Source organism: Chaetomium fimeti (genome assembly GCF_033439085.1).
Source record: "Chaetomium fimeti strain CBS 168.71 chromosome Unknown B0H64scaffold_4, whole genome shotgun sequence".
Taxonomy (NCBI): Eukaryota; Fungi; Ascomycota; class Sordariomycetes; order Sordariales; family Chaetomiaceae; genus Chaetomium; species Chaetomium fimeti.
This window is the reverse complement of record NW_026944332.1, coordinates 1294959-1315808: the sequence shown is the minus strand read 5'-3', so window position 1 is coordinate 1315808 and position 20850 is coordinate 1294959. Positions and strand designations below refer to the sequence as shown.

At 56.6% G+C, this 20850-nt stretch overlaps 6 protein-coding genes and 1 non-coding gene across 7 annotated transcripts; 4 read left to right on the top strand and 3 right to left on the bottom strand.

The window, feature by feature from the left end:
- Nucleotides 1-1065: 1065 nt before the first annotated feature.
- Nucleotides 1066-2908, bottom strand: B0H64DRAFT_424230 (PIG-X; the record flags this gene model as incomplete). Its single annotated transcript, XM_062805640.1, has 3 exons — nt 2398-2908; nt 2269-2329; nt 1066-2211 (listed from the first exon to the last, which is right to left on the bottom strand). Exons 1-3 carry the CDS (start codon nt 2688-2690, stop codon nt 1066-1068), a joined length of 1500 nt encoding a protein of 499 aa, XP_062659034.1. The 5' UTR covers nt 2691-2908.
- A 246-nt stretch (nt 2909-3154) lies between these two features.
- B0H64DRAFT_459852 (uncharacterized protein) lies at nt 3155-7139 on the top strand (the record flags this gene model as incomplete). Its single annotated transcript, XM_062807454.1, has 9 exons — nt 3155-3664; nt 3732-3833; nt 3915-4225; nt 4279-4308; nt 4372-4837; nt 4899-5481; nt 5689-5777; nt 5975-6379; nt 6438-7139. Exons 1-9 carry the CDS (start codon nt 3578-3580, stop codon nt 7137-7139), a joined length of 2775 nt encoding a protein of 924 aa, XP_062659033.1. The 5' UTR covers nt 3155-3577.
- A 249-nt stretch (nt 7140-7388) lies between these two features.
- Nucleotides 7389-8738, top strand: B0H64DRAFT_147946 (uncharacterized protein). Its single transcript, XM_062798383.1, has one exon. It carries the CDS (start codon nt 7637-7639, stop codon nt 8450-8452), a length of 816 nt encoding a protein of 271 aa, XP_062659032.1. The 5' UTR covers nt 7389-7636; the 3' UTR covers nt 8453-8738.
- A 2902-nt stretch (nt 8739-11640) lies between these two features.
- B0H64DRAFT_147913 (uncharacterized protein) lies at nt 11641-12278 on the bottom strand. Its single transcript, XM_062798380.1, has 2 exons — nt 12031-12278; nt 11641-11970 (listed from the first exon to the last, which is right to left on the bottom strand). Exons 1-2 carry the CDS (start codon nt 12086-12088, stop codon nt 11681-11683), a joined length of 348 nt encoding a protein of 115 aa, XP_062659031.1. The 5' UTR covers nt 12089-12278; the 3' UTR covers nt 11641-11680.
- A 3213-nt stretch (nt 12279-15491) lies between these two features.
- Nucleotides 15492-16957, top strand: B0H64DRAFT_147875 (uncharacterized protein). The gene is made up of 2 exons (XM_062798379.1): nt 15492-16335; nt 16432-16957. Exons 1-2 carry the CDS (start codon nt 15777-15779, stop codon nt 16743-16745), a joined length of 873 nt encoding a protein of 290 aa, XP_062659030.1. The 5' UTR covers nt 15492-15776; the 3' UTR covers nt 16746-16957.
- Nucleotides 16958-17354: 397 nt separating this feature from the next.
- B0H64DRAFT_t76 lies at nt 17355-17426 on the bottom strand. The gene has a single exon. It is a non-coding gene; the product is annotated as a tRNA-Glu (tRNA).
- A 1149-nt stretch (nt 17427-18575) lies between these two features.
- Nucleotides 18576-20586, top strand: B0H64DRAFT_341061 (uncharacterized protein; the record flags this gene model as incomplete). Its single annotated transcript, XM_062801244.1, has 1 exon — nt 18576-20586. A coding segment is annotated over exon 1 (1902 nt), but the record flags the coding sequence as incomplete, so codon positions are not given.
- Nucleotides 20587-20850: the final 264 nt, after the last annotated feature.

Genomic DNA, 20850 nt, shown 5'->3' with positions numbered 1-20850 from the left:
CCTTGAAGAGACTGCATGTGGTCAAGGGTCAGACGTAAAGGTATGTACCTCCGCTCCGGCGGCCGGGCCCCGCGCAGGGACGGGCTACAACCAAGGCACAAACCGCAAACGGACGGCGAACATCCCAAGCAACCCCTCGGGGGGTCCATTTGTTCAAAGATGGCATTGGAGGCTCGAGTCAACCCGCAACACACGTGCGGATACCCACCTTCCCAGGGCAGCGAATGGGGCGGCCCTGCCGGCAAGGCGGCACCCTGAAATGGAGAAGGGAAGTGGGCAATGCTGTCATAATCCCTGCTCAGCGGGCGCACCGTTGTGATGGTACGGTGGGGGTGGCTGCGAGATCTCGACGCGATGGGAATCCCATTGGAGGGCGAAGGGCGGCCACCAGGGCGCGCACCTCTAGCTGCAGGTAATAGCCTGCACGTGCGCGGCAGGTATCAAGGTGGTCAGCTTGGGGCGCGGGGAAGAGGAAGGGCTTTGAAGGCAGTTGGCGGAAAGCTCCTACCTATTATGCTGGCAGTTGGTTCTCCAAAGCCGAATTGTTGAGGGAAATAGAGAAGCGAGCTTGAATGTGACGTCACGGTTGAGTCTGCCAAGATACCTATAAAGGGAACCGAGCTGGGTAGCCGCGGCAATGCTTCGGAGTAGCAATGGAAAGAAAGGGTGAAAGGATACAATCGAGGTGTTGGAATATCTTATCACCTCGGGGATAAAAATAGTAAATTGGCGTGCGGTCTGTATGTAAGTCGCTTAGAGGAGAGGGAAGCGGAACTTATTTGCCGGCGCTTAACCTCGGGTTCCTATGTGAGTGAGGCATTACTTGTAGTTGGTGGGGGTGTCTTTAATTGAGAAACTGACAATTGAGCCGTCATATGTAACAGCATGAGGACGGTTGGACACGGACGTGGTACAGTAGACAGACCTCGTCACTTTGAGCGCCAGGGTCAATAACCACAAAGAGACCAAGCTACAGATTACATTCCATTACCCAATGACCACATGTGCAAATCTACATTGATATATTACATGCAACACCCAGCCCACACCCCCAACACACTTGTCTCACTGTCTCTTCTTCTCCCTCTCCTCCGCACCCCCTCCATTAACCCCCCCAGCCCAAACCCCAACAATCTTCCACACAACCCACGCGAAGCCGACCAACACCGCCGCCGCCGTGCCCGCGTTCACCCACCCGGCCCTGTCCACATCCAGCACCGGCACCCTCACCTCGTTCACCAGCAGCCCGCCCCCGGCCGCCGGCCGCGGCTCGACGTGCCAAAACACCGTGTCCCCGCGAAACAGCCCGTCATACCCCAGGTGCGTCCTCTCGAAGGGGTTCGGCGGGAACACCGTGCCGCCCTGCGCGGGCTCGCACGCCCAGAACACGGCCGGGTAGGGCACGGCGGCGGTGGCGTAGCCGCCGGGCGCGGGCGCGAGGTAGCGCAGGTGGAGGGGGATGGACGCCGTCCATTCCCCCTCTTGTTGTTGGTGCGGCTGTGTAGGAGGAGGAGGAGATAGCTCGAGGAGCACGGTCGAGCCCCACTGGGCCATGGCATACTCGGGGGCCTCGAGGTCGACGGGCTGGGTGGTGTGGCGCAGGGCGGTGAGGTTCTTGGAGGCGAGGAACAGCGGGTCCGAGAGCTGGTACTTGTCCGCGAAGATGGTGCGCGGGAGCGTGAGGTAGGCGTAGGGCGTGCAGGTGGCGTCTTCGTCGGCGGTGGAGGGGGGTGGGTTGGCCGAGGTGAGCTGGAGCTGGAGGGTTGGGTGCAGGCCGGTTGGGGTGAGGAACTCGGCCGAGAAGGCCGACTCGGCATCGCGGTGGCGCGAGGCGAAGGAGAACATGGTTGGGGAGGGCGTCGAGTCTTGGCCTAGGACGGTGAGGAGGCCTGAGATGCCGATCTCATGTGCCTCAAGCGTTTTCGGTTTGTCCGTAGACAGGATGCCGACTTCCGTCCGGACCTTCGGGCGGGATGTGGCGTGCACGTGTTGGCGCTGGTAAGGCCAGAGGGCGGTAACCCGCAGAACCTTCTGAGAGATGTCGTATGATAAGTCGAGCGAGCCGGCTTCCGAGAGGGTGTCTAGCCTGGCAGAGCAGGACTCGTCGCTTGGCCCGCATAGCTGGCCCTTGGCATATTGGATGAAGTGTGACAAATCGTTAAGCTCCTGGAAGTACTGAAAGCGGTCTTCATGGACGGCTGTGAAGGATTCCTAAGTCCTGTCAGCCTGTGGCGGCATGAAGTACGGCTCTACAAAGCAGTGACTTACGGCAGGAGTGGTGCAAGATATGTCCCCAAATATGCCGCTCAGTATCGAGCATAGCCCGTCCCTGACGGCATTCACATTTATTAGCAAGTGATGGGACTACACACGGATAGGTAGGTAGTGATAGCATACGTGACAGCATGGTTCCTCCCTGGAGTGAAAAAGAGATGGAAGCCAGGAGGCAGTCTTGTGAGCAGCGGGCTGACTGTCCCATACGCTGCGGTGCTGACCCATCGGATATGGAGGTCTTGGGTACCCGCAACCACTGTCCTCAGCTCTGAAGGGAGTTCATCAAGGGCAATGGTCAACCTGTCCTCACGGACGGCGTGCACCTCAGGACCTTGGATTACGTCGTCATCGACTCTCACCGCCGATGGCTCCAGTGAGTCGCCCAACTTCTGGACATAGGTGATTCGCTCGCGCATGACTTGGGTGGGTTGGCGATGGCTTAAATGAGAACCGACTCTCACAATGATTGTTGATTCAGACCTCGGCCAGCTTAATCAGCAATTTAGCAATTAAGCAATTCAGCGGTTCAGAAAGCAACTCTGGTCGTCGGTGAGATGAGAGAGGGAGGTGTCAGCTCCCGCCAAGCTTACCTCCGCCAGCTGTCTCGGGCTGTCTCGGGCTGTCCAGGCACAGCAGCCCGCTGCAGCTCACAGCATGCCGGGGCTGTCAAACTCTCCGCAAGGGCGTGCCTTCGATCCGGCGCTGTCAAGCGCTGTTGCAAATGCGTGGACCCCGCAATCCGATTGGCTCAGCAACAACCCAGGCGTGCATCCCGCCCGGAGATCTCCTGGCTCCTTCCCAAAGCAACACCGGGGCTGTGAGGGGCTAAACCAGAAATGGTGACCGGGAGGCAGCACTCAGCCTTCTTCAGCGGGTGGCACACGGAACACACTCTCAAGACGGCACCGACGACGGGACGCCATGGGGCCTCCACGACCATTTACCCTGATGTGGCAACGAATGTTTGGCAACACATCCCCATTCTCTCCCATGTTCTGATTTTTTACACCCAAAGAGAGAAGGAGAGAAAAAGCGATGCGCCGACCAATGCAACACCGATAGAACCGCTCGGTACCCGTTCTTTCGCCAATCGCCGTGATCTAGTGATCTGGGCTTGTCTTGGGTGTTCCTTCCGACGCCTGCCCGACGCCCCTCCGAACGCCGCTCCGCCGGTTCGGTACGACGCATTGGTACGACTCGTCGGATCTGGACCGAGCATCGCATTCATCCCCATCGTACTTCGTACCCCATCCCCTCTCTGTAGACGCTTCTTTAAGTCCCGTCTCGGGCCTTCCCTTCCGCCATGGACGACCAACAGCCCTTCATGACTATCCGGACGAGGAGGCCAGCAAACGACGAGCACAGCATGAGCAGTAGTGCCGACTCTGCCGTACGTTACTGATACTGCCATGCCCGTCCTGGTTTTGAACCCGCCACGGCTAACGTCCTCTCTCTAGTATGGCTCGGCCACCGAGGGCACTCCACCGGCAACCCACGATATCAGCCGAGTGAGCTACCATGTGAAGCACATCGACAGCTTCGCCCAGGCTCTCCAGCATGTAAGTCGATCCTCCCTTATTCCGGGCCTCCTTAGGGCGGCGGGAGGGGACTCGCATCTAACTTGACCGTGTTACTTGAAGTCGGCCACCAGGGCATTCCCCAACCGCGGCAACTCATCTCAGAGGTACACCAAGGTGCAAGCCCTCTTGCTACACTGGAAATCTGATGACTTGTTTGTGCTGCCCGAGCTTGAGGACTTGGAGAAATGCTTCCGTGATTACTACAACTTCTCGACCGACATCTTCTCAATCCCTTCCGAGAACTCCCATCTGGAGCTGATGCTCAAGATTGGCGACCTGGTCAAGCAACACGAATCTGACGAGACGCTGTTTGTCGTCTACTATGCTGGCCACGCCAGGATAGACGAGTCACGACAGAGCACCTGGTGCGCGTAAGTGGTGTCTTGTATCATTTCCTGCTTTGGATATGTCTGACCGTTGGCAGAAACCGCCACCCCGGGTCTCCTTGGCTCCAGTAAGTCTATCAGCCGTAACCCCCCAATTCCCGTGAGAACCAGCGACTAACCGTGCCCAACAGATGGTCGGCCATCCAGACCCTCCTCGAAAGGTCCGTCTCGGATGTCATGATCCTCCTCGACTGCTGCGCTGGCGCTGCAAGTGCCACCTTCCCGACTGGCAAGAGCATTACGGAAACCATCTCAGCCTCTAGTTGGGATGCTATCGCACCCGATCCGGGGAGGTATTCCTTCACCAATGCCCTAATCGAAGTCCTCGAAGAGTGGCGTCAACGGACCTTCTCCGCCGCAATGCTCCACGCCGAGATCCTGGCCCGTCTAAAGCACCCACGGCCCATCCTAATCAATGGGAAACATTTCGAAGCGCGGTCCACGCCGGTCCACTTCATGATGACTTCCAACCACAGAGCACCCAGCATCGAGCTCTGCCGCCTCGTCCCCAGGAAACAGATGCCCCCGTCCCCGCCGAATGAGCTGGCCTACTGGGGGCAGCCGTCCCACCCGAGGATGATCGAAGGGAGAAACCCGGTCGAGCAGTACCCCCCTCGTCCCCGACTTCGGGATCCCAACCACCTCCGAACCCAATGAGGACGAGCCTCACGTACTGATCTCCCTAGCCCTTGAGGACGACCAACGATTGGACTTGAACGACTGGGAAACCTGGCTGGGGGCGTTCCCCGCCATTGCAAAATATGTCAAAGTCCAAGGTGTCTTCAAGAGTCACTCGACCATGCTGTTGTTATCGCTCCCCGTCATGGTTTGGGATTTCCTCCCCGATGACCCGGCTTGCTCTTTCGTGGCCTTCATCCGGTCAAACAACCTCCTTGGAGCTCAGCAGTCAACTCGTGAGCCGCAGGCTTCGCATGTCCCGGTTCCGGACCACGTCCCAGTCTCGGACCCGGTACGCGATGATGCAGAGTCCTATCTGTCTGGGACAACCTACGGACCAACTGAGAGCCTGAATCTCGCCCGGTATACGACCACTAGCTCCAACCTTCATCGAACTCACTCTGCTGTTTCTGCCCCGTACCGAGAGTCCCACGCAGACCTGAGGATGTCTCCGCGGGCCGGAGCCGCGGTGGGCTCTCGACTAGACCATACCACACCTGACTCTTTCTCGCATCTTGGGCAAAACTCCAGCCTACGACCCCAGCCGTCATCAACTAGCCTTGGTGGCTCCCTCAGGAATATGCCTTCTACGACTTCGTTGCGCACCCTCGACCGACGCCATTATGGCAATGACGTACCAGCGCCTGCTGAAGGCATCTCGAGGACAATGATCCTCAACCAGTCCCGGACTTCCAAGAAATCTGTCTTCCAATCGAACCAGGACGTCCCGAGGGGCCAGCAGATGGCTCCACATGTAGTCAAACGCCTAGAGGATTACTTTCTCAAAGATCCGGAACCGAATATAGCCGTTGTCGAACATCTTGCGTCAAATCTTGGCGTCGAGACGGCAGATATTCATGTAAGTCCCAACATCAATCTCGTATATGACTGTTGCTGACAAGTCAGTTCTGGTTCCATCATCGCCGAGAACAAGCCCGGACGGCGTTCAACCTCCAAAACCTGACGATCACGAGCCACTCGCGCCAAGCCCATGACAACGGCCGCATGATTCTTCCGGGCCATCTGACGAGACTCCTTGAGATATACCCCTCGAAGGGTGTCCTCCTTGTCGATCTGCGATCCTCAACCGACTTCGAGAGATCCCATGTTCACCACGCCGTTAACCTGCGCGCGCCCTTGAGCTTCGTCGAAAATACCTCGCTCGAGATGATCGAGGACACCTTTATGGATGACCAGAGCCGCCGCAGCTTCAGCAAATGGTCACAGTTCAAGTGCATCGTGTTTTACGACAGGGTTATCGAGTTCGACTGGGAATGCCCCGTTGCCGACGCCTTGTACACCAAATTACGGCGAAAGGGCTGGCAGGGCCAGTGCTTCATCCTCAAGGGCCATTACCGAGAATTCTCGGCCTCGTTTGACAAGTACATCAGCGGGTCCAAAATGACTAGTGAAGCCAAGGACTACCTCGACAGTCTCCGGCAGCAGTCCAGCCCGACAGAGGTAAGGCTCCAGTTCATTCCCCTTGCGTGGCGTCCTCGAAACTGACAATTATTCACAGGAGGAGGCTATCAAGCGAGACCAGGACTACCACGAGTGGTTGGGCGCATTCGCAAGCCAACAACGCACGCCGACGGCGGATCTTATCCCAACGAGAAAGTTCGAACGGAGAAGGACAGTGGAGCAACATCAAAGGGAGCTCGAGATCGAGTTCGAGGCTCGCTTCCCCGCGCTGTACAAAAAGGCGCAAACCATGCGCCCTGCTACAACGTTTGACGACACTCCCTCCCCTCCGCCGCGGTCTCCACCTCCTCCTTTCCCTAGCGGCGCAAAGCGGAGCCAGTCCTTCAAGGACGTGGATTGGGTGGGGCCAGGAAAGTTGGACGACGACGACGACTTCGACTTACGCAAAGGGCCACTTGTCGGGCCGCTTGCTAGCGGATTAGACAAGATGCGTGAAGCCGGCAATCTCCCGCGGTCCAACTCTGGGACTTCCTTCAAGAGCTACCACGACGACTACCCCGTAAAGGGTAAGTTGGATTACTTTGGCGACGACTACGAGCATGATTACGACGAGATCGACCCCAAGAGCGAGGGGTTGGGCAACGATCCTGGGTTCCAGAAGGCTGGTGTCCCAGCTGGGACGGAGGTGGGTGCTGGGGCTATGGTCAAGCACGAAAGGGGAGGAGAGGACACATTGAAGAAGCCCGCGAAGAAGCGGCCACAGATCTGGGAGAGGTTGAGGAGTGGCGGGACAAAGTGATCATCTTTGGCTGTTGTTTGGAACATTTTGCATATCTGCCGCTGCAGCCTCCGAGACGGGCTCTCGGTTTTGGATACGCGGCCGGCGTTGGAGACTTTTGATACCTGTGGTGGGAGTCATCTACTGTACACATTTCCTTTTTTGCAATACCCAGGCGCACTACATAGCGAACCCTTTGTTTCTTGGTACAACAAAATAACGCCGTTATGGCTTTACCCAGCACAACAGTTCTTCACCCCTTGATCCCTGGTGTAATTAAAGGGCAACTACGCGGACTTGAAGCGAGCGTAACGTCTTGGCCCGGCGGTACCGTTCTATCAGAGGCGAGACCCTTTCTCAACCATTGCGAAGTAAATAGTACAATATGCGCGGGATATTCTCTTTTCCAACCGAGTTTGGGTTTTCGGTCCTACACGGTGATGGCGGTGCGGCATGCCGTTGTTATACCGCTTCATGGGCGTTGAAACTTGACGAGGCTGCATCGGGTATATCCGACAATGAAAGATATAACCACCCAACCACGGCAGCTTTTCCCGCCCACCCAAGACGACCAACCGCTCCAATGTCAACACCATTTCGCACCCCGTCCACCCGTCAGTCAGCGCGGCACGGGAGCTGGAACCGAAGGGGGCACAATTCATCTCGGCGCGGAGATAACTGGGACGGCCGGCCGGCCTGACCGCTTTTCTGGCGCTTATTTGACACGCGCTCGGCTCGCCCGTCCAAAGAACGGCACGGGCGGAACAAGGGACACACCTTGTCACCGTGTCGGGTCAGGATCAATGTCAATATCTGCCCGCGCGGCACAGCAATATCTTCCATACATTCATTCTGGAAGGGTGAGTTTGACAGGGCTTGGTTTCAACACCGTGACCACCAACCAGTATTTATTTATTATTCGAAATCGGGCAGGAAGAGGGGGGGGGCTTTCAACCGAGGGACCAACATCCCGAGAAAAAGAAAAGAAAGAAAACCTTGGTTTTGCTTGTTGCAGTTCCGGTTATGGTTCCGACTCTTCCGTGGCCGAGCTATTGGAACCCGGACCGGTGTTGACCAAGGCGGAGCGCGAGTGCTATTTAGCCTACCAGGTCGGGCAGTTTTTAAGAGTGTCATATATCAATCACCCTTCCTGTTTAGTGTATACTGCGTGTGGTATGCATCTCGTCTCGCGGGCCCCCCCCATCCTTGGATCGTGGCTGGCCATTTGCCGCTGCCGCTGCCGCTGCCGCTGCCCTGCCAGTGCCTGCCCACTCTGTTCGAGACCTGCGCCGTGGGGGCCATGTCCTTGCCCTTGTCCCGGTCCCGGTCCTTGACCCTGCTCTTTCCGTGTCTTGCCTTGCCTTGCCTTGCTGGGCTGGACTGGGACATGGCGGTGCGCAATCTGCGATGCCTTGATTCGTATGGGGTTGGCCGGTCGTATCCGTCGACTCGCGTGCAGACTGCCCTGCTTTGGGGGGTTTCCCCGGCCACAGCCACTTACTTGACTTGGTGGACAGCCAGCATCGTACGTAACTAACTCCCGTTTGTGTATACCGAAGTCACATTTTCCCTGCTCCTTTCTTGTCTTCCCCCCGGACCCGGCACAGGGGCTCAAACCCGGTTTTGCGTCTCGCTGTGCCCTGGCTGCCCTGCATGAGGGACGGTGGTACTCGGCAGTAGCTAGTGCCTCCGGTTCCTGCATTTTGCTTGTGTGTGCATACCAAGTATGGGTGTATGTATGTACGTGGCGTGTGGGGGAGAGAGGGGTGGGAGAGAGAATGATGGGAGTTGCTGGGTCTCTGGCAGGTCTGGGTGTGATGGGGAGGGCCGTTATGATATCGAGATTGATATGATATAGGGCTGTTAAGTAGCTCCTTGACAGGGTTGGTTGGACGTCTTTCGCCTTTACCTGCCGCTGCGGGATCGAAAGCCGGGGGCTTGGCTGCATCCCCGTCCAACGGTTTCCTCGTTTCCGGGTCCTTTTTCTTCCTTTTTGTTCCTTTTTTGTTTTATGAGCATATGAAGTAATTCGCTAGCGTTATTTATTGGTAGCGTCGACCCAAACCCAGATGCATTTTGGCGTTATGGAGTTATGTTCCATTCGGCATTGAGTGAGTTGTGATGTTATCCGTTAATGATTTGTATGGAGTTACACAATCCTGGAGTTACCTCGTTACTTCGTAATCTGTAACTGCAATCATGTCGTTCGGTGTCTGGAAGGAAAACCTCGGGATACTCCGTCTTGGCCTGCGTGCCGGCTTCCCCCGCTGTCGAACCACAGCCTGAGGAAGTTGAAGGCTGAAGGCACCGAGCCTGTGATTTCCAACCCCCACACGCCCTGCCGTGGTTGGACAACGACTAACTAGTGGAGCCATGCTCGGCGTAGTTCAGGGGTTCGGCTGTCAAGCAGATGAAGAAAAGGCTCCGCAAGTGTACAGATTACCGCGGTTCATCAAAACCCCACTGCGGGAAGGGACGGCGAATAGGGGGGATGGGTGGGCACAGACCAGCTCTTCTTCCCTCGTGCCTGCCCAGTCAAGAAGTCGGTCTCGTCGCAACCCCGGACCCGTTTGACAGTTTCCTCGCTTCGGGGCCCCCGCAACCTCGCATCGGCGAGAAACCCAGAAGAAGACCCTCGCTCCGGGGAACGGAGTTCCAGTCCGCGCCCCGGCCTTCGTTGATGAGATGATGCACGTCAGATGCCTTGATCCTTTCATGCCCTGCCCTCCAGGTTTCTGAATTTCCAAACTACCCACCTCCTTTCGCGCGCTCCCTGGCCAACTCATGCCCGGCATTGACACACAGCTCGACTTGGTGCGTCGAGGGTAACATTGAAACTCGGAACTGCCTCAATTTTCCACCAAGGACAGACGGTCAGTGGAGAACTGGGGAGGAACCAGCAGGCTGCCGGCGCTGGGAACCGAAACAAGAAGGCCGTCTCTGGGAAACGGGGTCACTCCGCTGATGGAGCGAGCTCATCAATTCCACTCTGGGCCGGATTTGCCGCCATCATCGGCTTTTTTTGTCCTCTCCTCCTTCCCCCACCCTCCCTGATGAGCCTCCGCAGGACGAACCGAGAACCCTCCATTGACGGCCTGGCATGTGATTGTTGGTTTCTGCGGTGCGGTTGCTGAGCCCCACAAACTAAAAACTTTGACAAGCCATTTAGCGCGAGGTGTCAAATTCAGGGCTTCGGCTGTCGTTCGAACGAGATCCCCTTGTTCCCGGTCCTTGCCGTATCAGGCAATTCACGCGAGCGCCTCGTTATCTACATGGTGCAATTCGTGTAACAGGCGGTATTCGCAGCCAACTCCCCGGGTCTGGCCCCGTTCTCATCTCCCTGTGGGGTTCAAGTTCAGTGAGCTGTTGTTGCACAATGCCTCGTGACGGAAGGAGAAAAAAAGGAAAGAAGCAGAAACGAAGCTGCAAGAGGCGCGTGTCTCGGTTCCATCTCGGGCGACGGTGTCTTGGGTATGACGAGAGACATTCGTTGGTGTTTTCGGGCATGCCGGGTTTCGAAGGTGTCATCAAGGGCCTGGACACCCTCTTGACATCGGGGTTGACAGCCCGGGGGGATCGAGCCTTGTGGCCGGAGCCGCTGCTGCCATGGCGTTGATCTATCCGCAAAACCCGCCAGGTTCCCATGACACTTTCAACGGTGGCCACAACCCTTCTCCACCACCAGAACAGGGTGTTCGGATACGGTAATTTTGTAGTTTCCTGTGTAACTCTGTCCAGACACTCTTCCATCTGCAATCTGTATGTTCTCTCTTTGCGCCCCACTCCCCAGCTCAACCAGGGTGATGAAAAGGCGAGAATCAGGCGATTGTGACACCTGCCCCTCCGTCAAGGTCCCCGATTTTCGTCTGCGCCGCCAGCTTGGCGACCGACGGTTGACAGATCCACCGTGTACTGTGACCTACGGCCAGGGTACAGGAATACCAAGGAAACCGCTTCTGGGTTTGACTGTCTGTGTAAGTCATGACAAATACGGCACCGAACGTCAATGTAGTAGTGGAGAACCACTTAGCAAGTGCGTTCGTCCAGGAGACAGACGACGGTGCTTGGCAGAGTCTTCCAAAAACCACCGACGCCAATCTGGCCCAAGGAAGAGATTCCATGGGTTCAAAACACGCCAGATCGCTCGGTTGGTGTTTGATAGGTAGGAACGGGGGTGTTGTTTCCCACGCTTCCCCAACTGCCGCCCTTCCCCTTCGGTGGGTTTCAACCCCGGGTGAACAACGGTTCTGTCAGTTGCTCCCATGCCTGCAGTTCGCACCAACCTGCCAAACAGGACCTAGAAACGGCAAAAAAAAAAAAAAGGACAGACGAGTAAAGGAAATTGGATGGTCCCTATACGCGGATGTCAGGGTTACCCAACGGCCAACCCAGCCTCGTATGCGTGAGCCTCGCTCCTGCATATCGCCATCTCCGGAGCCCGGCAGGGCGGCGTACATACTGTGTATGGAGACGAAGCCATAATTGTTTCCGCAACGAGGCGTGCTTGGGCAGGTTTAGTGGTGCGACACACGCTCGCACGGGGAGCCAGAGAATGCTCTTTGTCATACCCGCCCTGCCCAATAGCCCGGTCCAGAAAGGAGACAGAGGATAGGATCAGAAACGGGGAGGCCGGCGCACCGCATACATACGGGGTAAGCGAAGGAGCGACATATGCGGGCGGCCGTCGGTGACCGCCGGCCGGCGAACGATTGGGGAAGAAGGTTGTAGCTGTCTGTCTGTCCAGTCTGCTGCCCGGAGCACGGTGCCGCATCTGGCTTGATCCCCCGCGCTTGCGGTTTCTCTCTGCGATTGGGGCCCGACGGGACGGGCGCCGGCCGACCAGCCAGCCTCGCTGGTGAAACCGACTGTCAAACCTGAACCCTCCGTCGTCCAGGCGTGGCGGTCAACGTACGCAGTATGCTTCCTTTTCCCCCACTTACCGGCGAGTTGTTATAGTTGAGACAGTGCATCTGTGAGTGCCGGTGTGATGGCTAGCTGCGGAGCTGTAGAGGGTTGGTTTCACCAAGTGGTGATGGCATGTCTGGTCTGGATCTGATTTGGCTGGCCCGTTGGTGTTTCGAGATTTGACACTGGAAGCTGAGTTCCCGAGCGGGTGTGGGGTGTTTGGCTCGGGCTCTGCGGCTGGGATACCCTTGCTCAACGTTTGTGCGTCCCGGTGATCCTTGTTTCTGCCACTTGGCACTGATCCCCGGGCAAGAGGCTTTTCCCGTTCGAGTAAGTGCCTCGCCCGCCTCCCACTCGGGCTCCATTCTCCGGGGAAACTTTCGACATTTGACAGAAGCGTTGTCCCGTACTTGTAAGCGAACGGTGGGGGGTTGCTTCTCACATCATCAGAGCGGACACCCCGACGATAAACGCGACATGGGCCGGAATAGCTTCGTCCATGCCCTCGAAAAGGGCGCTTCTCGCTTCTGCGCGAAAAAGGGGCGAGCACCAACTCTGGTGTGTACCCCCGGCCGTGACTTGCTACTAGGGGACTGAAAGCAGCCCGTTGCCCGGACGTCTCGGTTGGCGTGGGTAGCAACAGCTCGAGGGCAGGCTACCGGCAGCGAATGGGCGTCCCGTTGCAGGACCACGAATATGTATGCCACCGAAGAAGGAAACATCCCTCGGGTGCTGGATGGATGGGGATCGTGCTGGCGGCTACTTTCTTTCTTATCTCGCGCACGTCAACGCGGACGAAAAGTCTGATCAGACCCGTCGTCGTCATCCCGCCCGTCGGGTTCAACGTGTGTGTGTGTCTTGAGTCGGTTGTGTGTAACACCGTGATCAGCCTGTCAAGCGCACACCGCATGCGGATTCATAACGTCAGTCTTGGTTCTCATGTTTGTGCCGGGGGTCAGCCTTAGCCGCGAGTTACCTGAAGCCCTGCCTTCCACCCGGCCGGGAATAAGCTCAGATTGACTTTGGGCTGTCAAAATCCCATTGCGATGGAGCACTAGTACCAGCTAGCACCGACTAGCCATCGAGCCATCCCACAGGCGATGCAACACTCTTCCTGAGGATCTCCCCAACCCCAACACCACGTTTCTCGTCGCCAGGGAGTGAGGATTCAGGTAGCGCTGCCTGGGTTCTCATCTGTCGCTCGAACGCACCTGGCCGACCCCACCTTGCTGGAGGGTGACAAGCGTCACAAGCCCGAAGAGTGGCCGGAAGGGCCCCCGTTTGAGCAACAGGCGCGGCGGTCAGCTACTTGGCTCTCAGATCCCCTACCCTCCGAGCTGTGTAAGTGGCAAGGGTGGTGACGAGGCTCCCGGCCGCCGGAATATACAGTTTGTGGTAACACAACACATGGCAGCCTGTCAAGTGTAGCTGATCGCGTTTCGGGTTGCGCAACAGGATGTATGTCTTGGTGTTTTCGGCCTAGGCGTGTTTTGGGCACGAGATCTTCGGGAGCACACAAGCGCAAGCCAGAGAGTCTTCGGGGCAACCGCCGTACCGTACGGCAAGAACCCGATCCGATTTGTGCTACCTGGTGTATGTGCAGGCTCGTTTCTTCCCTTCACTCGAGCGACGGCGCGTTGATCTGTGTGTGACCGATCGAACCGCTGGTTCCGGGAGATCTAGGTCAACACAGCATTGTTTATCCATGGGGTGACAAGCACTTGGGTTTCGACATAGGTATTCGGGCTGTCGGTAGCGAACATCTGCATGCTGGAAATGCCCGAAATACTTGGTACCAGGAGGAATCGATTGGGCGACGGTTGTGGTATGACGAGAATGATCTCCTTCACCGCCGAGCTCGTTTCGGCAGTGGCCCGACTGGCAAAGGGGAGTCAATCACTTAGTTATCGATGTTGTGGAAGGAGGAAAGGTTGATGAAATGGTACTGAGACCGAGGGCAGATCTTGGTTGGTAAGGTAACAGTATTTAGTGGTATTCTATGAATATCCATCCTTCCTCAGTTGACAAAACCCATGCCATGGAGCGTGAAAACAGGAACCGAACCCTGAATACAGCGTCCTGTAATAAGCGAGCCAATCAAACACGCTAAGCAGACGTGACGGAATCCGAGTCGGAAAAAATGTATCCGTATTGTTCTGTTTTTCAACCCTGTGCCTCGCTTGCGGTTGGTTCTCAAGAGAGTCGTGATATCCTTCCCCATGCGCCCCAACATGTCACCTCGTCACCTAACTAAGCTTTGGGAGATGAGAACCAAAATATTTCGCAGATTTTACCTCGAACTTGAGAGAGATAGGTAGTTTGGATAATTTCCGATTACAATGACGCAAGTGGCTTTCGACTCTTGGCAGGCACTTGTCCAATTAACGTTACAGCTTCCCTCGCGTGCGCGCTCGCATTCACGCAGCCCGAGGTAACGAAAAATCCGAGGAGACTTGCGATTTCACCCCCGTGTCTTCCCTCGACGTTAGCTTTAGCAGTCTGCCAGGGCACTTGGGACCACATGTGATAACCCATACAATAGGTCCAGAATCTAATGTCACAGTGTCATCGAACTCGGTCGGTATCTGCACCGAAATCCCGATTCAAATATTGGGACGGAAAGATCAGACAGTCGGCGTCGAGAAGAGAGGAAGGGGAGGTCGTGATCGAATCATCAATTCGTGGCATCGTCACAATTGGTATTTTTTCAGAGATGATTTGAACGGTTCGTGTTTTGATGGCAGCCGAGGCGCCGCTCCTGTGTAGATATAGCAGGGAACTCACCACGCAGGGGCACACAAATACTGTGTATGGTCGGTCATGAGCAGCTGTCCATCCTCAATGTTGAATAGTTACTAACCAAAAGTATGAAAGTATGCGAGACAGAAGCCCCGGTCGAAGCACGCACATGCGGGGAGGGACATGGAACCCGCCTGCAGCTTGTCGGGTCCACAACCGAGGACCCTTGTCTCCAAGGGCGTGTCTTTTCAAGGGGTGTGGGATTACTAGCTCAGACGAGGAGAAGACACCGAGGGGGAGGGTGCCGACGGATGGCATCTGTTCTGGCGCCCCCTGGGCCTGGCTCGCATGCCCACCCCGGCAGCGGGCAGCCATTGACATTGATCGCCCGGGCACAGGACGGGTTCTTTATTGGACACAAGAGTAATAAAACTACCGGTTGAGCCATTCTTCGTGTTTCTGGTGTCTCAACCCGGACTGCGGCATTGTGTTAGTCGACCAGATAAGCCCCGAGGCATCCCTGAGAAGCACATGTTGAAGCACTGATGCTCCATTTGCCATGGTATAATCTGTAGAGCATTCAACCAAACTCTTGACGCCTGTTCCCGCCGGATATCGTCCCTGGACACCAAGTTCTTCCGTCACCTTCGTCCACTATGCGTTAATGGTCCGACCCTCATCATCACTTGAATCAGCGAACCACTGCCAGGAGCACCCTGCCACTCGACAACCGAAAGCGATCCGCCCACAAGCAGCTTCGGATGAGCGTCACTCCTTAGTTACAACCGCCCCCCGCGTTGTCCCGACCCCTTCCCCATCCCCAAGCCCCTTCGACTCGAAAACACCGCCAGCGTCTCTGCTCATCGAACTCTATCACCATGGCCTTTTCCAACGACAACATGTACCAATACAACGGGTACCCTCCAGCGGCTCAGAAGGCTGTACTCTCCATCTCCGAGGTACGCCACTCTGCCACGTCGCCATCTACGGCTCAAGCGCTAACCCACTGGACAGATGTTAAACCCCGCGGCACCGGCTAGCCCTCATTCAGCCCGGTACGGGGCGGCATCATCTCCTGGGGCGTGGTCCCCGAGCGACGGGGTTCCATCCCCAAGTAACTACACATACTCCCAGCCGGAGCGCGCAGGCTGGGACTACCACCCGACGCCGCCGCCAACGCGGCTCCCGCCCATTTCGGTACCATCCTCAGAGAGCCCGGCCGGAGGGTACGCCGGAGACGGTTATAGAAACAGCCACAGCTCCTGGGGCGGCGGCAGCGGAGCCAGCTCGCCACGGGTATTTGGCGGCTTCAACTCCATCGACGGCTCCCGGCACCACCACATGCCCACCGGCGGCGGCCTCGCCCGCGGCGAACGCGAGACCTCGCTTTCAACACTCGACGGCTCGGAGGGACCTGTCAAGGCGTCCGGGAAGACGCGGCAGAACTTCCCGGGCCCGGTCACCAAAATCTTCAACGAGTGGGCCGAGAAGCGGATCCTAGTCAACGACGACCGGTGCCGGTTCACCAAGAGCGAGATGGTGACCATCGCGTCCGTCACAGACGTCGAGCTGAGTACGTCCCCCCCCCAACCCCAACCCAATCCCACCACAACCACCACCACAACCACCCACAAACCCACCAACCTAACCAAACCCCCTTCCTCTGCAGAACAAGTCGAGAACTGGTACACCAACCACCGCCGGCGCGGCTTCCCCCAGCAGATGATCGACGTGCTGCACCGCGAGGCCAAGGCCGTCGAGCGCAAGTACCGCGAGGCCGACCAGCTGGCGCAGGGGGCCGCCGCCGGCGGCGGCGGGAATGCGTCGTCCCCCGGGGAGTTGTTGAGGGCGCAGGCCGAGGCGGCGGGTCTCCGCGCGCGCCTGGCTGATTTGCGGCAGTGGGAGCAGGCCGCGAGGCAGAGGTTGGCTGCGCTGAAGGCGAAGGTGCGGGAGGGGAAGAGGAAGGGGGCGGGGGGGAGGTAGTTGTTTTGTTGGGGTTGGTGTGTGGTGGATGGGTTCGGGAGGTTCTTGGAGCGTTGTGTTTTTTTTTTTTTACTTCTTCCTCTTCTTCTTTTTGGTTCTTTACTTTTTTTTCCCGGGTTTAGGTTTAGGTACGCGGTGCGGTGTATGGGTTGGCATCAAAAGGTTGGGTCGGGCTCACGCCCGGATGGGTGGGTTGAGCAGAGGAGTTGGTTGGGTTTGTTTTTGCTGTATATTCTCGTGTATGATCACATCCCAGCCCACAGGTGGTGTTGGCCAATGCAGACACCCTCAATGAGAATATCATGGTGGGCTGCTCGTGTCCTAAAACCACCGCGTTTTACACGTCTCAAGTGTGTGTTGCAGTGTGAACCAGGCGATTCTGCATGCCTGAAAAATGAGCATTGTGGCCCGGTAGGTGCTTTGCATGGGAGACTGCCCTGGGAAGGAAGGGCAAAAGCCGCACTCTTCAGGCAAGAGCAAAGGCTGCACCTTCCCGATCGTACCATTTACCCCTGAAATGTACAAAACACCAAAAATGATTCTCACCACCATCCAAAAACATCACGCAACACCTGGTGGTGCCATCGTGCTTGCCCCGGGGGCTTCGGACTCCGGTACGGGGAATCGAACCCCGAGCTTCGCGGTGAAAACGCGATATGTTAACCGTTACACTATACCGGATTGTTGAAGAGGAGCGCAACAAACAGCGCTTAAGGACTGCGCCACCCCAGACTGGACTGGCCTCTGTGGGTCCAGTGGGACCAAGCGGAGGTCAAAGGGACCACAAGACCAACAGGCACAAAAGTCTCTCAACCCTCGATGGAGGGCCGTAAGCAGGATAGTACGGATATCGATGGTAGAAACCCAGCTCAAAGGCCGCTGTCTCGCTTTTGGAAGTCATGGCTGGCATGGAGGTCCTGATTTCACGGGTTCCAGGACTGAAATATCGATGCTGCTGTCATGTTCTCGAGTGGAGCGGTCAAAGCACGTCTTTCTCCAGCTCGTTCGTGGGTTAGGGTTGTGCGCGGTGTCCTCAGACTCCTGAATCAAGGCAAGGTACCTTAGTTGAGGATGGACAGAACACTCAACCAGTAACCGCCAGTTCCAGTATCTGGTGGTTATCAATCAGTTGGTTATAAGCTCATAAACTGGCTGGCGGGGTGTTGGTGGTCTGCATTTCTCAGATACTTTTCACAACCTCTCCGCTGACCTTCCTCTCAATAGCCCCCGAGTCTTGAGGGGGTGCAAGTCGAGGGCCGTGTACCTCGCTGAGCATGGACGAGTTGGTCATCGTGTATATTTCTATTACTGTTTAAGCCTCATAATTTGACAATAAGCAGCATTTAAAACAGCTGTTGGTACCTGATCCTAGGTTTTGTTACAGCACAAATATGCAGCAAAAAAGCTTACCGCGATGTGGCGGAGAAACTGACAAGCTTCTGTGCAATTTGCTCCTTCCTGTTTGGTTTTTAACGAGTGGGAGACGATAGCAAATGTTTTTTCTGCCCTTCTTGACTTGACAACTCTCTTGGACTACCCGATCACACCAAGAGAGCCGCCTGGTTCCTTGCCGCAAAGGGCATGATTGCTTCCCTGCGTCGCCCTCTCCTGATCTTGAGGATTTTATTTGGTTTATATATCTCAAACTATCCTCTTTCTTCTCCGCTTCATCTCTGCGCACTTCGTTCACAACTTTCGTGCCACCCACAGGCAACCTGCCTCACTAATAATAACCTCCAACCCGAGTGCCGCGTAGGTTATCGCCTCCTGTCGGTCGACTTGACTATACTAATATACCAGCGGCGGCGGGTCTAGACAATACCCAAATCTGGCAGCGATCCTTCCAACCCACCCTCCACCATCCAAACGAGGCGGAAGCCATTGACATCGCTACCTCTCCTAGGAGTCCGCTTTGACCTGCCTATGCAGCCGCCAACATGGCGATGATGGCCGAAGAATTCCAAATAAGCGAAAATGGTGACCCTCCAATTCTCAAGAACGACCCGGATAAGCGTACGAGCCACTTGGTCGAGAGAGAAACTAAAAAGCAGCGCCTGCGCGAGCTTCGAGAAACGCACGACTGCGTCCGGAGTATCGTCAACCACATGGGCAAGTATTACAGGACAAGCGACCCGCCAGCCTGGCTCGATCTTCGTCTCGTGGCCGGCCAAATCTTGCGATCAGGTGCAACGCGCCGTAACTCGAGCCACGCTGCCTGGAAGTACCTGAGGGATTCCATGACGCTCATCCATGCGTGGATGGACGGCCACGATACCTGGAAGGACGCCGTGGAAGTGATCAAGATGCCTCACCTGGGGTTTCGGTCTGAAATAAAAGCAACCGAGTTCATCGATAGCAAGTCCGGCTCCGTCCCGAAATGCTTGATGAATCCCCTGAAACAAATCAAGCTTGACTTCCTGATGGATTCGCAACCGCCCAGCAACGACAACACGCCATACTTTTGGAGAGGTTCCGCCATTGATGACCCCGTCTGGCGCAACCAATTTATGCAGAAACAGACCTACTACCACCACATTCCTTTCGACGACGATCTTACAGACCTGGTGTTGAGCGTCGTGTGTCGGAAAGGCAAGGCCGAGCTCGAGAACACACAGCCATTGCCAGGGGATGCCGGGGCATACGAAGAGGACGAACGCTTTGGGCTGTTCGGCAAGGGGACTGCAGCAACGGCGGACGCGAAGCCGAGTGGTTTTAAGGATAATGATAGGGCGTGGGAGGACAAGGTTCAGGCCACTATGACCAGGATTGCCGCCACAGTCAACGATGCCCTTGCAGCAGAGAAGGCCAAGCTACTCGGAAAGCGGAACAGACAGGAGAACGAGAAGGTCCAAGTAGAGAACCCGAACAAGCGGCACAAACCGATGGAAGCGGGCCCTCAGCAGCAAAAGGTCATGGATTCGATCGAGGACAGCGATGATGACGATCGATTACCCACGCCTCCATTCGCGAAGGCATCCGCCGGCAAGGAGGACGAAAAGTACCGGGCATTGAAGGCCGGATACAAAAAGCTCAAGAAGCAGGACCAGCAGCTGGTGTCTCTATACAGCAGCCTCGACGACAACAGCAAGAAGCAAGGGAAGGATGTCGAGCAGTTGAGCAAACAGCAAAAGGATCTGCGAAAGGATACTAATGCCAACAAGCAAAAGCAACAACAGCTTGCTGAGCAGATTGTTGGCCTCGAAACCGAGAACAAGAGCCTCGAGGAGAAGACGCAGCAACTGACTGTCCAATGCGCCGCACTCACGGACGACGTCAGGAAGTTAGAGGACAAGAGCGGGCAGGCGGATGCCCAGCGTAGTGCCCTCGAGGATGAAAACAAGATTCTCAGGTGTCAACTAGTCAGCTTGATTACCCGAGTGGAGGCTCTGGAATCGGCTCCAAAGCCCACGGCGGAGCCTGTCCAGACGGCTACCTCGGGGCCTGTGAGCGCACCGAAGCCCGCCGAGGAGTCGACATCAGTCCATTCCCGGCAGCATTTTGTCGTGGAAGCGACTAGAAATGGGGCCGGCCCGGGACCGCGAGACATTGTACACGGCGCCGCGGCTCCTACGGTGCCATCGCCGCAGTGGCAGTCCGCCGGCTCAGTCAAATACGAACATATGGACGGCCTTTCCATGGATCAACCGCCGCAGCGCCACTACAAGCGCGCCGGCTCGCGATTTCCTCGCGTTCTCGATATGCCCACCTTTGATCCAAGCTGGAACCCCCAGCGGGAGATTCTCGGCTGTCGTACCTCCGGCTACGCTCGGTTCTCCCAGCGGACCACGTACTCGGACACAGTCTACGCCACCAATAATACGACGACGTCTTATCCATACCCTGACCCGGCAGGAAGGGCGCCCAGCCCAGCGTCAAACCCAGCCCAGCAACCCGTTCCAACCGATATACCAGCCCCAATCCAACCATCAGCGCCAACACCATCTCCCATGCCGACACAGAGCCCACTCCCTGTTTCAGCACCAGTATCGGCCCATTTTTCAACACAAGCCCAGCATCCAACGGCTGCCCCCGCCAACCCTCTTCCATGCCTCCGCCCAGAGTTTTCCTCTGCCATCGACCCTTCACTCTACCCAACCGCCACTGT

Coding starts and splice junctions, on each gene's coding strand:
- B0H64DRAFT_147946 (XM_062798383.1), top strand. CDS start 7,637: ATGAAAGATATAACCACCCAACCACGGCAGCTTTTCCCGCCCACCCAA.
- B0H64DRAFT_147913 (XM_062798380.1), bottom strand. CDS start 12,088: ATGCACTGTCTCAACTATAACAACTCGCCGGTAAGTGGGGGAAAAGGA. Junction 11,971..12,030: donor GGGAAAAGGAAGCATACTGC/GTACGTTGACCG, acceptor CGGTTTCACCAG/CGAGGCTGGCTGGTCGGCCG.
- B0H64DRAFT_147875 (XM_062798379.1), top strand. CDS start 15,777: ATGTTAAACCCCGCGGCACCGGCTAGCCCTCATTCAGCCCGGTACGGG. Junction 16,336..16,431: donor CGTCACAGACGTCGAGCTGA/GTACGTCCCCCC, acceptor CTTCCTCTGCAG/AACAAGTCGAGAACTGGTAC.